The 18,246-nt window shown below is 44.4% G+C and overlaps 1 protein-coding gene across 1 annotated transcript in view; it reads left to right on the top strand.

The window, feature by feature from the left end:
• Positions 1-3,115: 3,115 nt before the first annotated feature.
• The window catches only part of LOC110487096 (peripheral myelin protein 22), a 15,184-nt gene continuing 53 nt past the window's right edge, over positions 3,116-18,246 (top strand). The window contains exons 1-5 of the mRNA XM_036973274.2: positions 3,116-3,406; positions 4,197-4,286; positions 5,568-5,661; positions 14,311-14,451; positions 16,802-18,246. The exon at positions 16,802-18,246 is cut by the window's right edge and continues 53 nt beyond it. Coding sequence (XP_036829169.2) covers positions 4,209-4,286; positions 5,568-5,661; positions 14,311-14,451; positions 16,802-16,959 — 471 coding nt within the window. The 5' untranslated portion in view covers positions 3,116-3,406; positions 4,197-4,208 and the 3' untranslated portion in view covers positions 16,960-18,246. The remainder of the gene's footprint in view (positions 3,407-4,196; positions 4,287-5,567; positions 5,662-14,310; positions 14,452-16,801) is intronic.

The raw sequence follows: 18,246 nt of genomic DNA on the forward strand, positions 1-18,246 counted from the left end.
TTTTCTCTTCCCTCTATCGTTCCAGTGCTTTACCCTGAAACAGACTCTCTATTTTTCCAATGCACTTCCCATTGAAGTGCATTAGAGCTGGACTATTATTGCCCTGCCTGAAGTATTTGGACATTTTAGTTAAAAGGGAGGTTGCTTGCCAATTGTGTATTGTTATGTGAACTGTATTGAGATGTACTAATGACATGTGGCCGAGAAGACTGGACATTTTTAAGGCCTTTGTTGTGTCGATGAACACCCCCCACATTCATACCCTCTGCACTCATCTACTAGAAAATAATACAGATTATTGCAAATCCTATGTTGATGACTGGGTTCGTTCTTGTATGAAGTTGCTGTTGAATTGCTATGCCATTATTAGTATTAGTATTATTGTATGAGGTATTCTTGTTGGGGTTACCCCTGTGCTGTGATGTGGGTTTTATATGGTGTGTATTCTCTTTTCTCTCCACTGGCTATCTGGTAAACAGGCTACACTCTAGGCAGTCTCTTCTGCTGATGTGTGTGGGTCTGGTAGTGGTTCTCTCTATTCTACTCTTTTCCTTTCGGCATGGTTAATACCTGCCTGGCGCCCGAACAAAAACTTTCTTTACCCCTCTCTAATAAATACCGCTACACCTTGTCAGCTCGGGGGTTTGAACTTGCAACCTTCCAGTTACAGGCCCACGCTCTAACCACTAGGCTACCCTGCCGCCCCACAATCTACATTAACAATCTAAATGGACCAAAAAGAGACAATAGAAAAAACTGTCAATGGCAATGTGAGAAAATGATGGTAACTAGTCTGACATAATAACTAGTAACTAGTCTGACATAATAACTAGTAACTAGTCTGACATAATAACTAGTAACTAGTCTGACATAATACAGGTTAAATGTTTGTTTTTAAATGTAAACCAGGGCAGGATCAGTCATGTGGAGGGTGAACATCTCCTGCTCTGACTGCAGTCTGGACGTGGAGGGGTGAACATCTCCTGCTCTGACTGCAGTCTGGACGTGGAGGGGTGAACATCTCCTGCTCTGACTGCAGTCTGGACGTGGAGGGGTGAACATCTCCTGCTCTGACTGCAGTCTGGACGTGGAGGGGTGAACATCTCCTGCTCTGACTGCAGTCTGGACGTGGAGGGGTGAACATCTCCTGCTCTGACTGCAGTCTGGACATGGAGGGGTGAACATCTCCTGCTCTGACTGCAGTCTGGACGTGGAGGGGTGAACATCTCCTGCTCTGACTGCAGTCTGGACGTGGAGGGGTGAACATCTCCTGATCTGACTGCAGTCTGGACGTGGAGGGGTGAACATCTCCTGCTCTGACTGCAGTCTGGACGTGGAGGGTGAACATCTCCTGCTCTGACTGCAGTCTGGACATGGAGGGGTGAACATCTCCTGCTCTGACTGCAGTCTGGACGTGGAGGGGTGAACATCTCCTGATCTGACTGCAGTCTGGACGTGGAGGGGTGAACATCTCCTGCTCTGACTGCAGCTGGGAGGGACTGCTGCGCGAGGACTGGGCCGCCTGTGAGTGCTTTGGGACGGGGGGTGGGGCCCACGGCAGCACCCGCTGCTCGTTGAAAAGAGTATGAACGATACGTGCTTTCACATCAGTCTCCAAAAGTCTCCAATAACACCACAAAAGGTTGCTAGATTTGTCGCTAGTCGCTTTTTTGAAAATATGTCGCTAGAGGGGTCTGAATACCCGCTAAATATAGCGACAAAGTCGCTAAATTGGCAACACTGCTCTTTGCTGATACCGCATTTGACTTTGAATGTGAGTTTACGTGACCTCAGCTCAGCCAATGAGAAAACCGGGCCGACCCATCTTGGTAGGGGTGGCCGGCTATTTCCCACTTCTCAACCAAAGACTCATTATATTTTAGTACAACAGATAGATTGCACAAAAATATATATAAACAAATCTTATCAGGCCCATGGGCTGCCAGTCATGTCACCTTTTTCATTGTTTGTTGTTGTATATATACATATATATATATATATATATATAAGTGTGTGTCAATTTCGAGCAGCCCACCCAACAAAAAAATGGTCCGGTCCATCTGTTTTTTTGCCAGACGGCCAATCCCCTGTGTGTCTGTGTGCGTGTCAGTTTATCAGTGTCAATAGGGGCTATCCAGTCTTGTTTAACCATGTGGAACAGGGCAGGGCCACTTCAACTAACTGATGTAATATCTCAACGTTATTGCCTCCTAAATACCACCCTATTCCCTATGTAGTGCACTACTTTAGACCAGAGCCCTATGGCCAATGGCACCCTATTCCCTATGTAGTGCACTACTTTAGACCAGAGCCCTATGGCCAATGGCACCCTATTCCCTATGTAGTGCACTATTTTAGACCAGAGCCCTATGGCCAATGGCACCATATTCCCTATGTAGTGCACTACTTTAGACCAGAGCCCTATGGCCAATGGCACCCTATTCCCTATGTAGTGCACTACTTTAGACCAGAGCCCTATGGCCAATGGCACCCTATTCCCTATGTAGTGCACTATTTTAGACCAGAGCCCTATGGCCAATGGCACCATATTCCCTATGTAGTGCACTACTTTAGACCAGAGCCCTATGGCCAATGGCACCCTATTCCCTATGTAGTGCACTACTTTAGACCAGAGCCCTATGGCCAATGGCACCCTATTCCCTATGTAGTGCACTACTTTAGACCAGAGTCCTATGGCACCCTATTCCCTATACAGTTCACTACATTAAACCATGGCACATAGGAGTCTGATCTAAAGTAGTACATAATATGCAACAGGATCTCATTTGGGACTAAGACTTTGTCTTGTTAGAATGTAAAAAACAAACACAAGCCTCAAGAAATCTAGTATTGATGATAGATAAAAAAACATATTTTTCTTAAAATAAATGAATTGGTTGTCATGGTGATAGATCAAATAAGAACACTGAAATTAGATAGTTGATGTGTTTAGTTTTCTGTCCCTACAAAGAGTGTTTTTGGTGAACGATTTTACAGCAGTGTGGGAATAAAAAATGAAATAACCACCGAAAGGAGACCAATTTGTTTATTTTCCACTCCAACCACCCGTGTTAAAATGTCATCTACAACGACACACTGGCTAAGCACTTTCCAAGGAACGTTTCCCCTGAATACCACTGTGGGGTTGGTAGCAGCCTTTAGCCTGCTGTATAGTTCAGGAAAACAAACAGTTTCCCAAATAATAGTTGGAGCGGGAGCCTAGCGGCAGTGACGAACCGACGTGCGTAGGGCGGTGTTCTCACGCAAAGAAAAGCGTGTGGTGTGGCTGTGGTACATCTGGAATAGTGCTTCTAGTATCTACAGCGGGATCTGTGCACTAGCTGGGATCGCTTCAACTCCTTGACACTCATTTTTAAAGGGAAATTTACCACAGCCGTTGCTTTCTGTAAGTTGATACAATATGGAATCTTAATTAATTTACCGTTTTTTTTTGTACATTTTCTTTCAAAGGATGAATATCCCGATAGTTTTATTGATTTAATTTCTCCTCCTCCCACTAACGGAATGTATCAACTTTATTATTGGAGTTGAATCAAGTTGGATTTATTTATTTTCATCTGATTGGCCTACAGCTGCGTTTTGATCAATTATTCGAATTTATTTTTGATAAATGGTAATCGAATAGTTTTTGGGAGGGAGTTTGTAGAATTCTTGAACGACTCCTCGTTTCATTTTGTCTAGTAAATAACGGTCCACTCCAGACAGGCGCACAACCAAGCTGCGTTGGTGGAGTTCTCCACAGGCATATGGAGCTGTTTTGATCATGCATTGATTTGCATTTCGTTTTATATCTCAACTCGGCTACTCACTTGTCGTTTCAAAACGTTTTTGGAAACTTTCTAAGGAGAGTGCGACTGTTGTTGATTATATATATCATTTTTTCTCAACGATGTGCTCTCTGCTGCATGAATAATATTGATGTACGTGTTTAATTGGTTGTAAATATTTTACATTGTTGGGACATTCCTCTAACTCCGTGCTTTTATCCACTCCAATGTTATTCATACTTTTACTTTTCAATTTGAAGTAAACATATGGGTTTGATGAGTAAATGTGGAAATGGCGCCACCTGGTGTCAATATGAAGTACCACTTCAAATAGTTGATGCTGAATCAGTACGGTAGACCTCTGGTCTGATAACTGTGGGGTTCCTGTGTGTTTGTCTCCACGTGTAGATCTATCAGAAAATGCTGCTCATCCTGCTCGCAGTGCTCATCTTGCACCTCATCATCCTGGTCTTACTGTTTGTCTCAACAATTGCCAATGTGAGTAACTATGATATTGTTGTCTATACCCTACTATAATACAATGTGAATAGCTATGATATTGCTGCCTACTGTACTATAGCACTGCGTGTGCGTGCGTGTGTGTGTGTGTGTGTGTGTGTGTGTCTCAATAAGTCAGTGTAGTCAATAGGGGCTATCCAGGCTTGTTTAACCATCTGGAACAGGGCAGGGTCGCTTCAATTAACTGATGTGTCAGACCTGGGCTCAAATATTTCAGCATTTGATTGAACCTGAATCACGCCAGATGGGCGTGGTTGCTTGCACGTTTGGGATGATACTATATAATGTGATTGGTTCCATTGTGTCCAGACAAGCTGGATCAAGCAAAAGTTTTAGAAAGTAAACAAATACTATTTGAACCTGTGTGAGGTGATGGGGTGTATGTAGTTTCACGATGGACCTGGGAACCTCTTGTCCTACTTTTATCGTTTATATTCATTGTGTTGTGGGTGTGTTGTTTATATTCATTGTGTTGTGGGTGTGTTGTTTATATTCATTGTGTTGTGTTGTGGGTGTGTCGTTTACATTCATTGTGTTGTGTTGTGGTGGTGTTGTTTACATTCATTGTGTTGTGGGTGTGTCGTTTATATTCATTGTGTTGTGGGTGTGTCGTTTACATTCATTGTGTTGTGTTGTGGTGGTGTTGTTTACATTCATTGTGTTGTGGGTGTGTTGTTTACATTCATTGTGTTGTGGGTGTGTCATTTATATTCATTGTGTTGTGTTGTGGTTGTGTCGTTTATATTCATTGTGTTGTGTTATTTATTTTCATTGTGTTGTGTTGTGGTTGTGTCGTTTATATTCATTGTGTTGTGTGTTGGTTGTGTTGTTTATTTTCATTGTGTTGTGTTGTTTACATTCATTGTGTTGTGTTGTGGGTGTGTCATTTATATTAATTGTGTTGTGTTGTGGGTGTGTCATTTATATTCATTGTGTTGTGTTGTTTATATTCATTGTGTTGTGTTGTTTATATTCATTGTGTTGTGTTGTTTATATTCATTGTGTTGTGTCGTTTATATTCATTGTGTTGTGTTGTGGGTGTGTTGTTTATATTCGTTGTGTTTATATTCATTGTGTTGTGTTGTTTATATTCATTGTGTTGTGTTGTTTATATTCATTGTGTTGTGTCGTTTATATTCATTGTGTTGTGTTGTGGGTGTGTTGTTTATATTCGTTGTGTTGTTTATATTCATTGTGTTGTGTTGTTTACATTCATTGTGTTGTGGTTGTTTATATTCATTGTGTGGTGTTGTGTTCCAGGCCTGGACTGTAGGAGGAACCAAGAATACTGACCTGTGGTACAGCTGTCTCACTACTAACGCAGGTTATCACTGCAGTTCTGCCAGCAACGAAGGTTTGTCTAAGACACTAGTACCAAAGATGGTGGATGAAGAGCATAATTTACTCAGACGGTTTACCGTTGAAAAAAATGGACACGGTTCCTGTCTGTCTAAGTGGGGCCTTTCCTCTATCGCATGAGCAGGCTTTCCCACATGAGCTCACGATTCCTATATAATATCTGTCATGCTGACTGTTCCTCTATAATATCTGTCATGTTGACTGTTCCTCCATAATATCTGTCATGCTGACTGACTGTACCTCTATAATATCTGACATGCTGACTGTTCCTCCATAATATCTGTCATGCTGACTGTTCCTCCATATTATCTGGCATGCTGACTGACTGTTCCTCCATAATATCTGCCATGCTGACTGTTCCTCCATGATATCTGGCATGCTGACTGTTCCTCCATAATATCTGACATGCTGACTGTTCCTCCATAATATCTGTCATGCTGACTGACTGATCCTCCATAATATCTGTCATGCTGACTGACTGATCCTCCATAATATCTGTCATGCTGACTGTTCCTCCATAATATCTGGCATGCTGACTGACTGTTCCTCCATAATATCTGTCATGCTGACTGACTGTTCCTCCATAATATCTGTCATGCTGACTGTTCCTCTATAATATCTGTCATGCTGACTGACTGTTCCTCCATTATATCTGTCATGCTGACTGACTGTTCCTCCATAATATCTGTCATGCTGACTGTTCCTCCATAATATCTGACATGCTGACTGTTCCTCCATAATATCTGTCATGCTGACTGTTCCTCCATAATATCTGGCATGCTGACTGACTGTTCCTCCATAATATCTGCCATGTTGACTGTTCCTCCATAATATCTGGCATGCTGACTGACTGTTCCTCTATAATATCTGGCATGCTGACTGACTGTTCCTCCATAATATCTGCCATGCTGACTGTTCCTCCATAATATCTGGCATGCTGACTGACTGTTCCTCCATAATATCTGTCATGCTGACTGTTCCTCCATAATATCTGGCATGCTGACTGACTGTTCCTCTATAATATCTGGCATGCTGACTGTTCCTCCATAATATCTGGCATGCTGACTGACTGTTCCTCTATAATATCTGGCATGCTGACTGTTCCTCCATAATATCTGGCATGCTGACTGACTGTTCCTCTATAATATCTGGCATGCTGACTGACTGTTCCTCTATAATATCTGGCATGCTGACTGTTCCTCCATAATATCTGGCATGCTGACTGACTGTTCCTCTATAATATCTGGCATGCTGACTGTTCCTCCATAATATCTGGCATGCTGACTGACTGTTCCTCTATAATATCTGGCATGCTGACTGACTGTTCCTCCATAATATCTGGCATGCTGACTGACTGTTCCTCCATAATATCTGGCATGCTGACTGACTGTTCCTCTATAATATCTGGCATGCTGACTGACTGTTCCTACAAACAAAAAAAACTGTAATCTGTTACTTTACCAGCAAAAACATTGTAATCAGATAACAGATCAGTTTGAAAAACTAAATGATTACTTCTAGGATTACTGTTAAATTCAGAAAGGATTGTTTGTGCAAAAAAATCTTTGACACCGTTCTGTTTTCTCAATGGTATTCAAATTAGCTTTGTTAAAAGGTGCAAGTTTAAATTTGTTCCGTCTGAGTGAGTCTGACCACAAGACAGAGACCACTATGATGACACACCAAATGGGTTTGATGGATCGTGGGAAAAGAGCAGGAATGGGCTTTTGTAAACTACAGTCCAAACTATGTCTTCCAATGGTGCGACTTCTGTCGGCATCCAAAGGTTATCCAACCTGAATAAACGCTTGGATGTCAGGATGACAGCAGTGGTGTAGTCTACGGGTGCAGTGGTGTAGTCTACGGGTGCAGTGGTGTAGTCTACGGGTGCAGTGGTGTCGTCTACGGGTGCAGTGGTGTCGTCTACGGGTGCAGTGGTGTTGTCTACGGGTGCAGTGGTGTTGTCTACGGGTGCAGTGGTGTTGTCTACGGGTGCAGTGGTGTCGTCTACGGGTGCAGTGGTGTCGTCTACGGGTGCAGTGGTGTCATCTACGGGTGCAGTGGTGTCGTCTACGGGTGCAGTGGTGTTGTCTATGGGTGCAGTGGTGTCGTCTATGGGTGCAGTGGTGTCGTCTACGGGTGCAGTGGTGTCGTCTACGGGTGCAGTGGTGTCGTCTATGGGTGCAGTGGTGCAGTGGTGTTGTCTACGGGTGTAGTCTACGGGTGCAGTGGTGTAGTCTACGGGTGCAGTGGTGTTGTCTACGGGTGCAGTGGTGTAGTCTACGGGTGCAGTGGTGTAGTCTACGGGTGCAGTGGTGTAGTCTACGGGTGCAGTGGTGTTGTCTATGGGTGCAGTGGTGTCGTCTATGGGTGCAGTGGTGTCGTCTACGGGTGCAGTGGTGTCGTCTACGGGTGCAGTGGTGTCGTCTACGGGTGCAGTGGTGTCGTCTATGGGTGCAGTGGTGCAGTGGTGCAGTGGTGTTGTCTACGGGTGCAGTGGTGTCGTCTACGGGTGCAGTGGTGTCGTCTACGGGTGCGGTGGTGTCGTCTACGGGTGCGGTGGTGTCGTCTACGGGTGCAGTGGTGTTTTCTACGGGTGCAGTGGTGTCGTCTACGGGTGCAGTGGTGTCGTCTACGGGTGAAGTGGTGTCGTCTACGGGTGCAGTGGTGTCGTCTACGGGTGAAGTGGTGTCGTCTACGGGTGCAGTGGTGTCGTCTACGGGTGCAGTGGTGCAGTGGTGTTGTCTACGGGTGCAGTGGTGTCGTCTACGGGTGCAGTGGTGTCGTCTACGGGTGCAGTGGTGTTGTCTACGGGTGCAGTGGTGCAGTGGTGTCGTCTACGGGTGCAGTGGTGTCGTCTACGGGTGCAGTGGTGTCGTCTACGGGTGCAGTGGTGTCGTCTACGGGTGCAGTGGTGTCGTCTACGGGTGCAGTGGTGTTGTCTGCGGGTGCAGTGGTGCAGTGGTGTCGTCTACGGTTGCAGTGGTGCAGTGGTGTTGTCTACGGGTGCAGTGGTGTTGTCTACGGGTGCAGTGGTGTCGTCTACGGGTGCAGTGGTGTTGTCTACGGGTTCAGTGGTGTCGTCTACGGGTGCAGTGGTGTTGTCTACAGGTGCAGTGGTGTAGTGGTGTTGTCTACGGGTGCAGTGGTGTTGTCTACGGGTGCAGTGGTGTTGTCTACAGGTGCAGTGGTGCAGTGGTGTTGTCTACGGGTGCAGTGGTGTCGTCTACGGGTGCAGTGGTGCGGTGGTGTCGTCTACGGTTGCAGTGGTGCAGTGGTGTTGTCTACGGGTGCAGTGGTGTCGTCTACGGATGCAGTGGTGTTGTCTACGGGTTCAGTGGTGTCGTCTACGGATGCAGTGGTGTTGTCTACGGGTTCAGTGGTGTCGTCTACGGGTGCAGTGGTGTCGTCTACGGATCCAGTGGTGTTGTCTACGGGTTCAGTGGTGTCGTCTACAGGTGCAGTGGTGTAGTGGTGTTGTCTACGGGTGCAGTGGTGTTGTCTACGGGTGCAGTGGTGTTGTCTACGGGTGCAGTGGTGTTGTCTACGGGTGCAGTGGTGTCGTGGTGTTGTCTACGGGTGCAGTGGTGTCGTGGTGTTGTCTACGGGTGCAGTGGTGTCGTGGTGTAGTGGTGTTGTCTACGGGTGCAGTGGTGCAGTGGTGTAGTGGTGTTGTCTACGGGTGCAGTGGTGTCGTCTACGGATGCAGTGGTGTCGTCTACAGGTGCAGTGGTGTCGTCTACGGGTGATACTGATATCACTTATTATTGAAATCTACATAGTGCATTGATGTGAATCACACTGCTGCCCTCTCATTTAGTTATTTGCGCCGTACGGATTGTGGTTGTTGTGGATTGCTTTTCACCAATGTATTTTAACCCAATAACGGTTGAATTGAAGAAGGTTAAGCTGCCTATCAATCATTGTTTTTGCAACCAACAATGAATGAAGTGCTCTTGCAACAGCTGCAAAGAGCGGATCCCAGCCTGTGGAATAACAGTCTGAGGCGGATCCCAGCCTGTGGAATAACAGTCTGAGGTGGATCCCAGCCTGTAGAATAACAGTCTGAGGTGGATCCCAGTCTGTAGAATAACAGTCTGAGGTGGATCCCAGCCTGTGGAATAACAGTCTGAGGTGGATCCCAGCCTGTGGAATAACAGTCTGAGGTGGATCCCAGTCTGTGGAATAACAGTCTGAGGTGGATCCCAGCCTGTGGAATAACAGTCTGAGGTGGATCCCAGTCTGTGGAATAACAGTCTGAGGTGGATCCCAGCCTGTGGAATAACAGTCTGAGGTGGATCCCAGCCTGTGGAATAACAGTCTGAGGTGGATCCCAGTCTGTAGAATAACAGTCTGAGGTGGATCCCAGCCTGTGGAATAACAGTCTGAGGTGGATCCCAGTCTGTGGAATAACAGTCTGAGGTGGATCCCAGCCTGTGGAATAACAGTCTGAGGTGGATCCCAGTCTGTGGAATAACAGTCTGAGGTGGATCCCAGCCTGTGGAATAACAGTCTGAGGTGGATCCCAGCCTGTGGAATAACAGTCTGAGGTGGATCCCAGCCTGTGGAATAACAGTCTGAGGTGGATCCCAGCCTGTGGAATAACAGTCTGAGGTGGATCCCAGCCTGTGGAATAACAGTCTGAGGTGGATCCCAGCCTGTGGAATAACAGTCTGAGGTGGATCCCAGCCTGTGGAATAACAGTCTGAGGTGGATCCCAGCCTGTGGAATAACAGTCTGAGGTGGATCCCAGTCTGTGGAATAACAGTCTGAGGTGGATCCCAGCCTGTGGAATAACAGTCTGAGGTGGATCCCAGTCTGTGGAATAACAGTCTGAGGTGGATCCCAGCCTGTGGAATAACAGTCTGAGGTGGATCCCAGTCTGTGTAATAACAGTCTGAGGTGGATCCCAGCCTGTGGAATAACAGTCTGAGGTGGATCCCAGCCTGTGGAGTAACAGTCTGAGGTGGATCCCAGTCTGTGGAATAACAGTCTGAGGTGGATCCCAGCCTGTGGAATAACAGTCTGAGGTGGATCCCAGCCTGTGGAGTAACAGTCTGAGGTGGATCCCAGTCTGTGGAATAACAGTCTGAGGTGGATCCCAGCCTGTGGAATAACAGTCTGAGGGGGATCCCAGCCTGTGGAATAACAGTCTGAGGGGGATCCCAGCCTGTGGAATAACAGTCTGAGGTGGATCCCAGCCTGTGGAATAACAGTCTGAGGTGGATCCCAGCCTGTGGAATAACAGTCTGAGGTGGATCCCAGCCTGTGGAATAACAGTCTGAGGTGGATCCCAGTCTGTGGAATAACAGTCTGAGGTGGATCCCAGCCTGTGGAATAACAGTCTGAGGTGGATCCCGGTCTGTGGAATTGCAGTTTGAGGGAGTTCCCCTCTTCTGAACTCCTCTGTGGCATTGTGCTCCATACTGTCTAATAGAACTGTGGCATTGTGCTCCATGCTGTCTAATAGAACTGTGGCATTGTGCTCCATACTGTCTAATAGAACTGTGGCATTGTGCTCCATACTGTCTAATAGAACTGTGGCATTGTGCTCCATACTGTCTAATAGAACTGTGGCATTGTGCTCCATACTGTCTAATAGAACTGTGGCATTGTACTCCATACTGTACCGGTTTGTGTCAAGAACTGCAACGATGTCGGGGGTTTTCATGCTCAACAGTTTCCCGTGTGTATCAAGAATGGTCCACCACCCAAAGGACATCCAACCAACTTCCCAATCTGACCCTAAAACCATCATGGTCACCTAATAATCCCCAGTTTACAATTGGCTCATTCATCCCCCTCCTCTCCCCTGTAACTATTCCCCAGGTCGTTGCTGTAAATGAGAACGTGTTCTCAGTCAATTTACCTGGTAAAATAACGGATAAATAAATAAAAAATAAAATAAACTTGACACAACTGTGGGAAGCATTGGAGTCAACATGGGCCAGCATCCCTGTGGAACGCTTTCCTCACCTTGTGGAGTCCATGCCCTGACAAATTCAGGCTGTTGGTCTTGTTTAATCTCTCATAATGTTTTGTAAACTCAGTGTATGGCCAACTATGTAAACTCTAACATGGATCTATCCTGCAATAGATGTCGATTAATGGGTAATCAGATTAGGTTAGTGAGTTAGATTAGGTTAGTGAGTTAGATTAGGTTAGGTTAGTGAGTTAGATTAGGTTAGTGAGTTAGATTAGGTTAGTGAGTTAGATTAGGTTAGGTTAGTGAGTTAGATTAGGTTAGGTTAGGTTAGTGAGTTAGATTAGGTTAGTGAGTCAGATTAGGTTAGTGAGTTAGATTAGGTTAGTGAGTTAGATTAGTGAGTTGGATTAGGTTAGTGAGTTAGGTTAGTGAGTTAGATTAGGTTAGGTTAGTGAGTTAGATTATGTTAGTGAGTTAGATTAGGTTAGTGAGTTAGATTAGATTAGTGAGTTAGATTAGATTAGTGAGTTAGATTAGGTTAGTAGGTTAGGTTAGTGAGTTAGATTAGGTTAGGTTAGTGAGTTAGATTAGGTTAGTGAGTTAGATTAGGTTAGTGAGTTAGATTAGGTTAGTGAGTTAGATTAGGTTAGGTTAGTGAGTTAGATTAGGTTAGTGAGTTAGATTAGGTTAGTGAGTTAGATTAGGTTAGGTTAGTGAGTTAGATTAGGTTAGTGAGTTAGATTAGGTTAGTGAGTTAGATTAGGTTAGTGAGTTAGATTAGTGAGTTAGATTAGTGAGTTAGATTAGGTTAGTGAGTTAGGTTAGGTTAGTGAGTTAGGTTAGGTTAGGGAGCTAGATTAGGTTAGTGAGTTAGATTAGGTTAGTGAGTTAGATTAGATTAGTGAGTTAGATTAGGTTAGTGAGTTAGATTAGGTTAGTGAGTTAGATTAGGTTAGGTTAGTGAGTTACATTAGGTTAGTGAGTTAGATTAGATTAGTGAGTTAGATTAGGTTAGTGAGTTAGATTAGGTTAGTGAGTTAGATTAGGTTAGTGAGTTAGATTAGATTAGGTTAGTGAGTTAGATTAGGTTAGTGAGTTAGATTAGATTGTATGTCATGTTAGACCTCTGGTTGTATGTCATGTTAGATCTCCTCTGGTTGTATGTCATGTTAGATCTCCTCTGGTTGTATGTCATGTTAGACCTCTGGTTGTATGTCATGTTAGATCTCCCCTGGTTGTATGTCATGTTAGATCTCCTCTGGTTGTATGTCATGTTAGATCTCCTCTGGTTGTATGTCATGTTAGACCTCTGGTTGTATGTCATGTTAAACCTCCTCTGGTTGTATGTCATGTTAGATCTCCTCTGGTTGTATGTCATGTTAGATCTCCTCTGGTTGTATGTCATGTTAGATCTCCTCTGGTTGTATGTCATGTTAGACCTCTGGTTGTATGTCATGTTAGACCTCCTCTGGTTGTATGTCATGTTAAACCTCCTCTGGTTGTATGTCATGTTAGATCTCCTCTGGTTGTATGTCATGTTAGATCTCCTCTGGTTGTATGTCATGTTAAACCTCTGGTTGTATGTCATGATATACCTCCTCTGGTTGTATGTCATGTTAGATCTCCTCTGGTTGTATGTCATGTTAGATCTCCTCTGGTTGTATGTCATGTTAGATCTCCTCTGGTTGTATGTCATGTTAGATCTCCTCTGGTTGTACGTCATGTTAGACCTCCTCTGGTTGTATGTCATGTTAGATCTCCTCTGGTTGTATGTCATGTTAGACCTCCTCTGGTTGTATGTCATGTTAGATCTCCTCTGGTTGTATGTCATGTTAGATCTCCTCTGGTTGTATGTCATGTTAGACCTCCTCTGGTTGTATGTCATGTTAGATCTCCTCTGGTTGTACGTCATGTTAGACCTCCTCTGGTTGTATGTCATGTTAAACCTCCTCTGGTTGTATGTCATGTTAGATCTCCTCTGGTTGTATGTCATGTTAGATCTCCTCTGGTTGTATGTCATGTTAGATCTCCTCTGGTTGTACGTCATGTTAGACCTCCTCTGGTTGTACGTCATGTTAGACCTCCTCTGGTTGTATGTCATGTTAGATCTCCTCTGGTTGTATGTCATGTTAAACCTCCTCTGGTTGTATGTCATGTTAGACCTCCTCTGGTTGTATGTCATGTTAGACCTCCTCTGGTTGTATGTCATGTTAGACCTCTGGTTGTATGTCATGATATACCTCCTCTGGTTGTATGTCATGTTAGATCTCCTCTGGTTGTATGTCATGTTAGATCTCCTCTGGTTGTACGTCATGTTAGACCTCCTCTGGTTGTATGTCATGTTAGATCTCCTCTGGTTGTACGTCATGTTAGACCTCCTCTGGTTGTACGTCATGTTAGATCTCCTCTGGTTGTATGTCATGTTATATCTCCCCTGGTTGTATGTCATGTTAGATCTCCTCTGGTTGTATGTCATGTTAGATCTCCCCTGGTTGTATGTCATGTTAGATCTCTGGTTGTATGTCATGTTAGATCTCCTCTGGTTGTACGTCATGTTAGACCTCCTCTGGTTGTACGTCATGTTAGACCTCCTCTGGTTGTATGTCATGTTAGATCTCCTCTGGTTGTATGTCATGTTAAACCTCCTCTGGTTGTATGTCATGTTAGACCTCCTCTGGTTGTATGTCATGTTAGACCTCCTCTGTCTCCTCTCTTCAGACTGGATCCAGGCGGTTCAGGCCCTCATGGTCCTGTCAGTGCTGTTCTGCCTCTTCTCTCTGGTCTTCTTCATGTGTCAGCTCTTCACCCTGGTCAAAGGAGGACGATTCTTCTTCACCGCCGTCTTCCAGATCCTCGCCAGTGAGTACGACCACTTATAAGGCTTAATGAATCCTTCACAACCTCTTTATAAAGACCTACATAGACACTTCATAAAGTTGTTGGTCTTGTTGGCCAGTGAGTACGACCACTTATAAGGCTTAATGAATCCTTCATAACCTCTTCATAAAGGCCTACATAGACACTTCATAAAGTTGTTGGTCTTGTTGGCCGGTGAGTATCACATCACATCACCCCGATTGTCTAATCTAGCCGGGTCTCCCGGTTTATATAAAGTTGTCTTGTATTGGTGTCAACTAACAGTGTTGGTGAGAAGAGGGCCTGGATGTTGTTCTGCGGGGCTTACCGCCCAGGCAGGAAAATGATCTGGGGGAAAAACTGAATCTGTAAAAGACAGAGATGTTATAGCTCAGGTCAAAGTGGGACCACAAGGGTTGTTTAACTGTCTCAGTATTAGTCCCCTTACTATGAGGGTTGGTTAACTGTCTAGGTATTAGGTCCCTTACTATGAGGGTTGGTTAACTGTCTCCTTATTAGGCCCCTTACTAGGAGGGTTGGTTAACTGTCTCAGTATTAGGCCCCTTACTATGAGAGTTGGTTAACTGTCTCAGTATTAGGCCCCTTAGTATGAGGGTTGGTTAACTGTCTCAGTATTAGGCCCTATACTACGAGGGTTGGTTAACTGTCTCAGTGTTCGGTCCTATACTACGAGGGTTGGTTAACTGTATCAGTGTTAGGTCCCTTTTTACGATGGTTGGTTAACTATCTCAGTGTTAGGTCCTATACTGTGAGGGTTGGTTTACTATCTCAATTTTAGGTCCCTTACCACGAGGGTTGGTTAACTGTCTCTGTATTAGGCCCTATACTATGAGGGTTGGTTAACTGTCTCAGTATTAGGCCCTATATTACGAGGGTTGGTTAACTGTCTCAGTGTTAGGTCCTATACTATGAGGGTTGGTTAACTATCTCAGTGTTAGGTTCCTTTCTACGAGGGTTTATTAACTATCTCAGTGTTAGGTCCCTTACTACGAGGGTTGGTTAACTGTCTCAGTATTAGGCCCTATACTACGAGGGTTGGTTAACTGTCTCAGTATTAGGCCCTATATTACGAGGGTTGGTTAACTGTCTCAGTGTTAGGTCCTATACTATGAGGGTTGGTTAACTATCTCAGTGTTAGGTTCCTTTCTACGAGGGTTTATTAACTATCTCAGTGTTAGGTCCCTTACTACGAGGGTTGGTTAACTGTCTCAGTGTTAGGTCCCTTACTATGAGGGTTGGTTAACTGTCTCAGTGTTAGGTCCCATACTATGAGGGTTGGTTAACTGTCTCAGTGTTAGGTCCCTTACAACACGGGTTGGTTTACTGTCTCAGTGTTAGGTCCCTTACTACGAGGGTTGGTTAACTGTCTCAGTGTTAGGTCCCTTACTATGAGGGTTGGTTAACTGTCTCAGTGTTAGGTCCCTTACTACGAGGGTTGGTTAACTGTCTCAGTGTTAGGTCCCTTACTACGAGGGTTGGTTAACTATCTCAGTGTTAGGTCCCTTACTACGAGGGTTGGTTAACTGTCTCAGTGTTAGGTCCCTTACTACGAGGGTTGGTTAACTATCTCAGTGTTAGGTCCTATACTACGAGGGTTGGTTAACTGTCTCAGTGTTAGGTCCCTTACTACGAGGGTTGGTTAACTATCTCACTGTTAGGTCCCTTACAACATGGGTTGGTTTACTATCTTAATTTTAGGTCCCATACTATGAGGGTTGGTTAACTGTCTCAATGTTAGGTGACTTACTACGAGGGTTGGTTTACTATTTCAATGGAAGGTCCCTTAAAATGAGGGTTGGTTAACTGTCTCAGTGTTAGGTCCCTTACAATGATGGTTGGTTAACTATCTCAGTGTTAGGTCCTATACTATGAGGTGTGGTTAGGTGCCTTCCTATGAGGTTTGGTTAACTTCCTCAAAGTTAGGTGCCTTCCTATGAGGGTTGGTTAACTGTCATAATCTCTTAGTTGGAACCAAACTACATGTGCTAGATATCTAACTCAATTTGGTTTAGTGGGTAGAGGTGGCTGGATTCAAAAATGCATTTTCTGCACATGGGCATAGAAACTAGCAAATTCAGCCCTCCCCAATATAGAACATAACCAAGTCTGTTACAAAATATTAGGTGTGTCAACTTGGATGAAATTGATGATCTCCAACAGTCTAAAACTAGCAATGCCTTTTTTCTGCTCTCTCTCTCTCTCTCTCTCTCTCTCTCTCTCTCTCTCTCTCTCTCTCTCTCTCTCTGTCCCTCCTTGCTCTCTCTCTCTCTGTCCCTCCTTGCTCTCTGCTCTCTCGCTCTCTCTCTCGCTCTTTCTCTCTCTCTCTCTCCAGGTCTCTTTGTGATGTGTGGAGCTATAATCTACACGGTAATGCGTCCGGATGGGGAGGAGGATGCTGCGTTTGGCTTTGCCTACATCCTGGCCTGGGTGTCCTTCCCTCTGTGTCTGGTCAGTGGTCTCATCTACATCGTACTGAGGAAGAGGGAATGAGAGAGGGAGAGAGGCTGAGGTTAAGACCTCACACCACCACCAGCAGAACACAGCACTGTGCCCCAGGGTTGGGGTCAATTACATTTGAATTCCAGTCTATTCAGGAAACTAACATTCCAGTTCTCTTCAATGCTTCTTAATGAGGTTAACTTTCTGAATTGATAGAAATCCAAATGGAATTGACCCCAACCATGCTGTGCCCACTGACCACCAGAGGAGGCTGGTGAGGGGAGGATAAATGGCTCGCATAGTGTTTGTTTTCCATCAAATACTTTGAGCATTCGATTAGATTGAGTGTTTGCACTTTTGGCATTATTCCATTGGTTTCATTGTGCCAGGCAAGCTCCATCAAGCCCAGCTTAGGCATTTGTAAGAAAACAAATCATATTTGAACCCAAGTCTACATTATACATACCAATCACAGGTGGTCACATGACTAAAGAGGAATCAGTGGAATGGTTTCAAATACATCAAACACATGGAAACCATGGAAACCATGGAAACCGTGGAAACCGTTCAATATGCTCCAGTTCCATCTTTTATTATGAGCCGTCCTCCCCTCAGCAGCCTCCACTGACAGCCATGTGTGAGTAAACTACGGAGGAGAACAGACAGTCCATGTTACAGTGTAAAGATGTACATAGTGTCTATGGTTCTAGACATATTTATAACATTTTTTACATGCCCTTTTGTACATAGTGTTGTTGAGCTCAGTTCATTGTCAGAGCTTGGTTTTTTTCTCCATATTTTATCCTCTGTGCCAAAGAGATAAAGCTGTGATATCAGCTTTTAGTTAAAAAGACAAAATGTTTAAAGCCTTTTATTTTGCTTTACTATAATGTAGTGTCAATTCCTAGCTTGTCATTGTCAAGCCAAACAAGACCATTCCATAAATAGTTGTCAAGAAGGCAAGAACAGAACAGACTGGCAATCAGGCTACTCAAATCCTTCAGACAAAAGTGAATCCATAAACAACATCAGTTTTCTTGATGAAGGAAAATGGGGGTGTGTTTCAGTAGAACCAACAAATGATAATTGTGTTAATAACCATTACGACTTTGTCTCTGTACTGTCCTGTATTGTCTATTAAGATTCTGAAGTGAAAATGAGGATGTGTTTCAGTAGAACCAACAAATGATAATTGTGTTAATAACCATTACGACTTTGTCTCTGTACTGTCCTGTATTGTCTATTAAGATTCTGAAGTGAAAATGGTGATTTGTTTCAGCCGTTCTTCTACTGTATATGCTACTTGCTGATGTTGTTATTCATTCATTTTAACGATGC

The sequence above is a fragment of the Oncorhynchus mykiss genome, chromosome 13 (genome assembly GCF_057628025.1).
Source record: "Oncorhynchus mykiss isolate SJ-2025 chromosome 13, ASM5762802v1, whole genome shotgun sequence".
In the NCBI taxonomy this organism is placed as follows: Eukaryota; Metazoa; Chordata; class Actinopteri; order Salmoniformes; family Salmonidae; genus Oncorhynchus; species Oncorhynchus mykiss.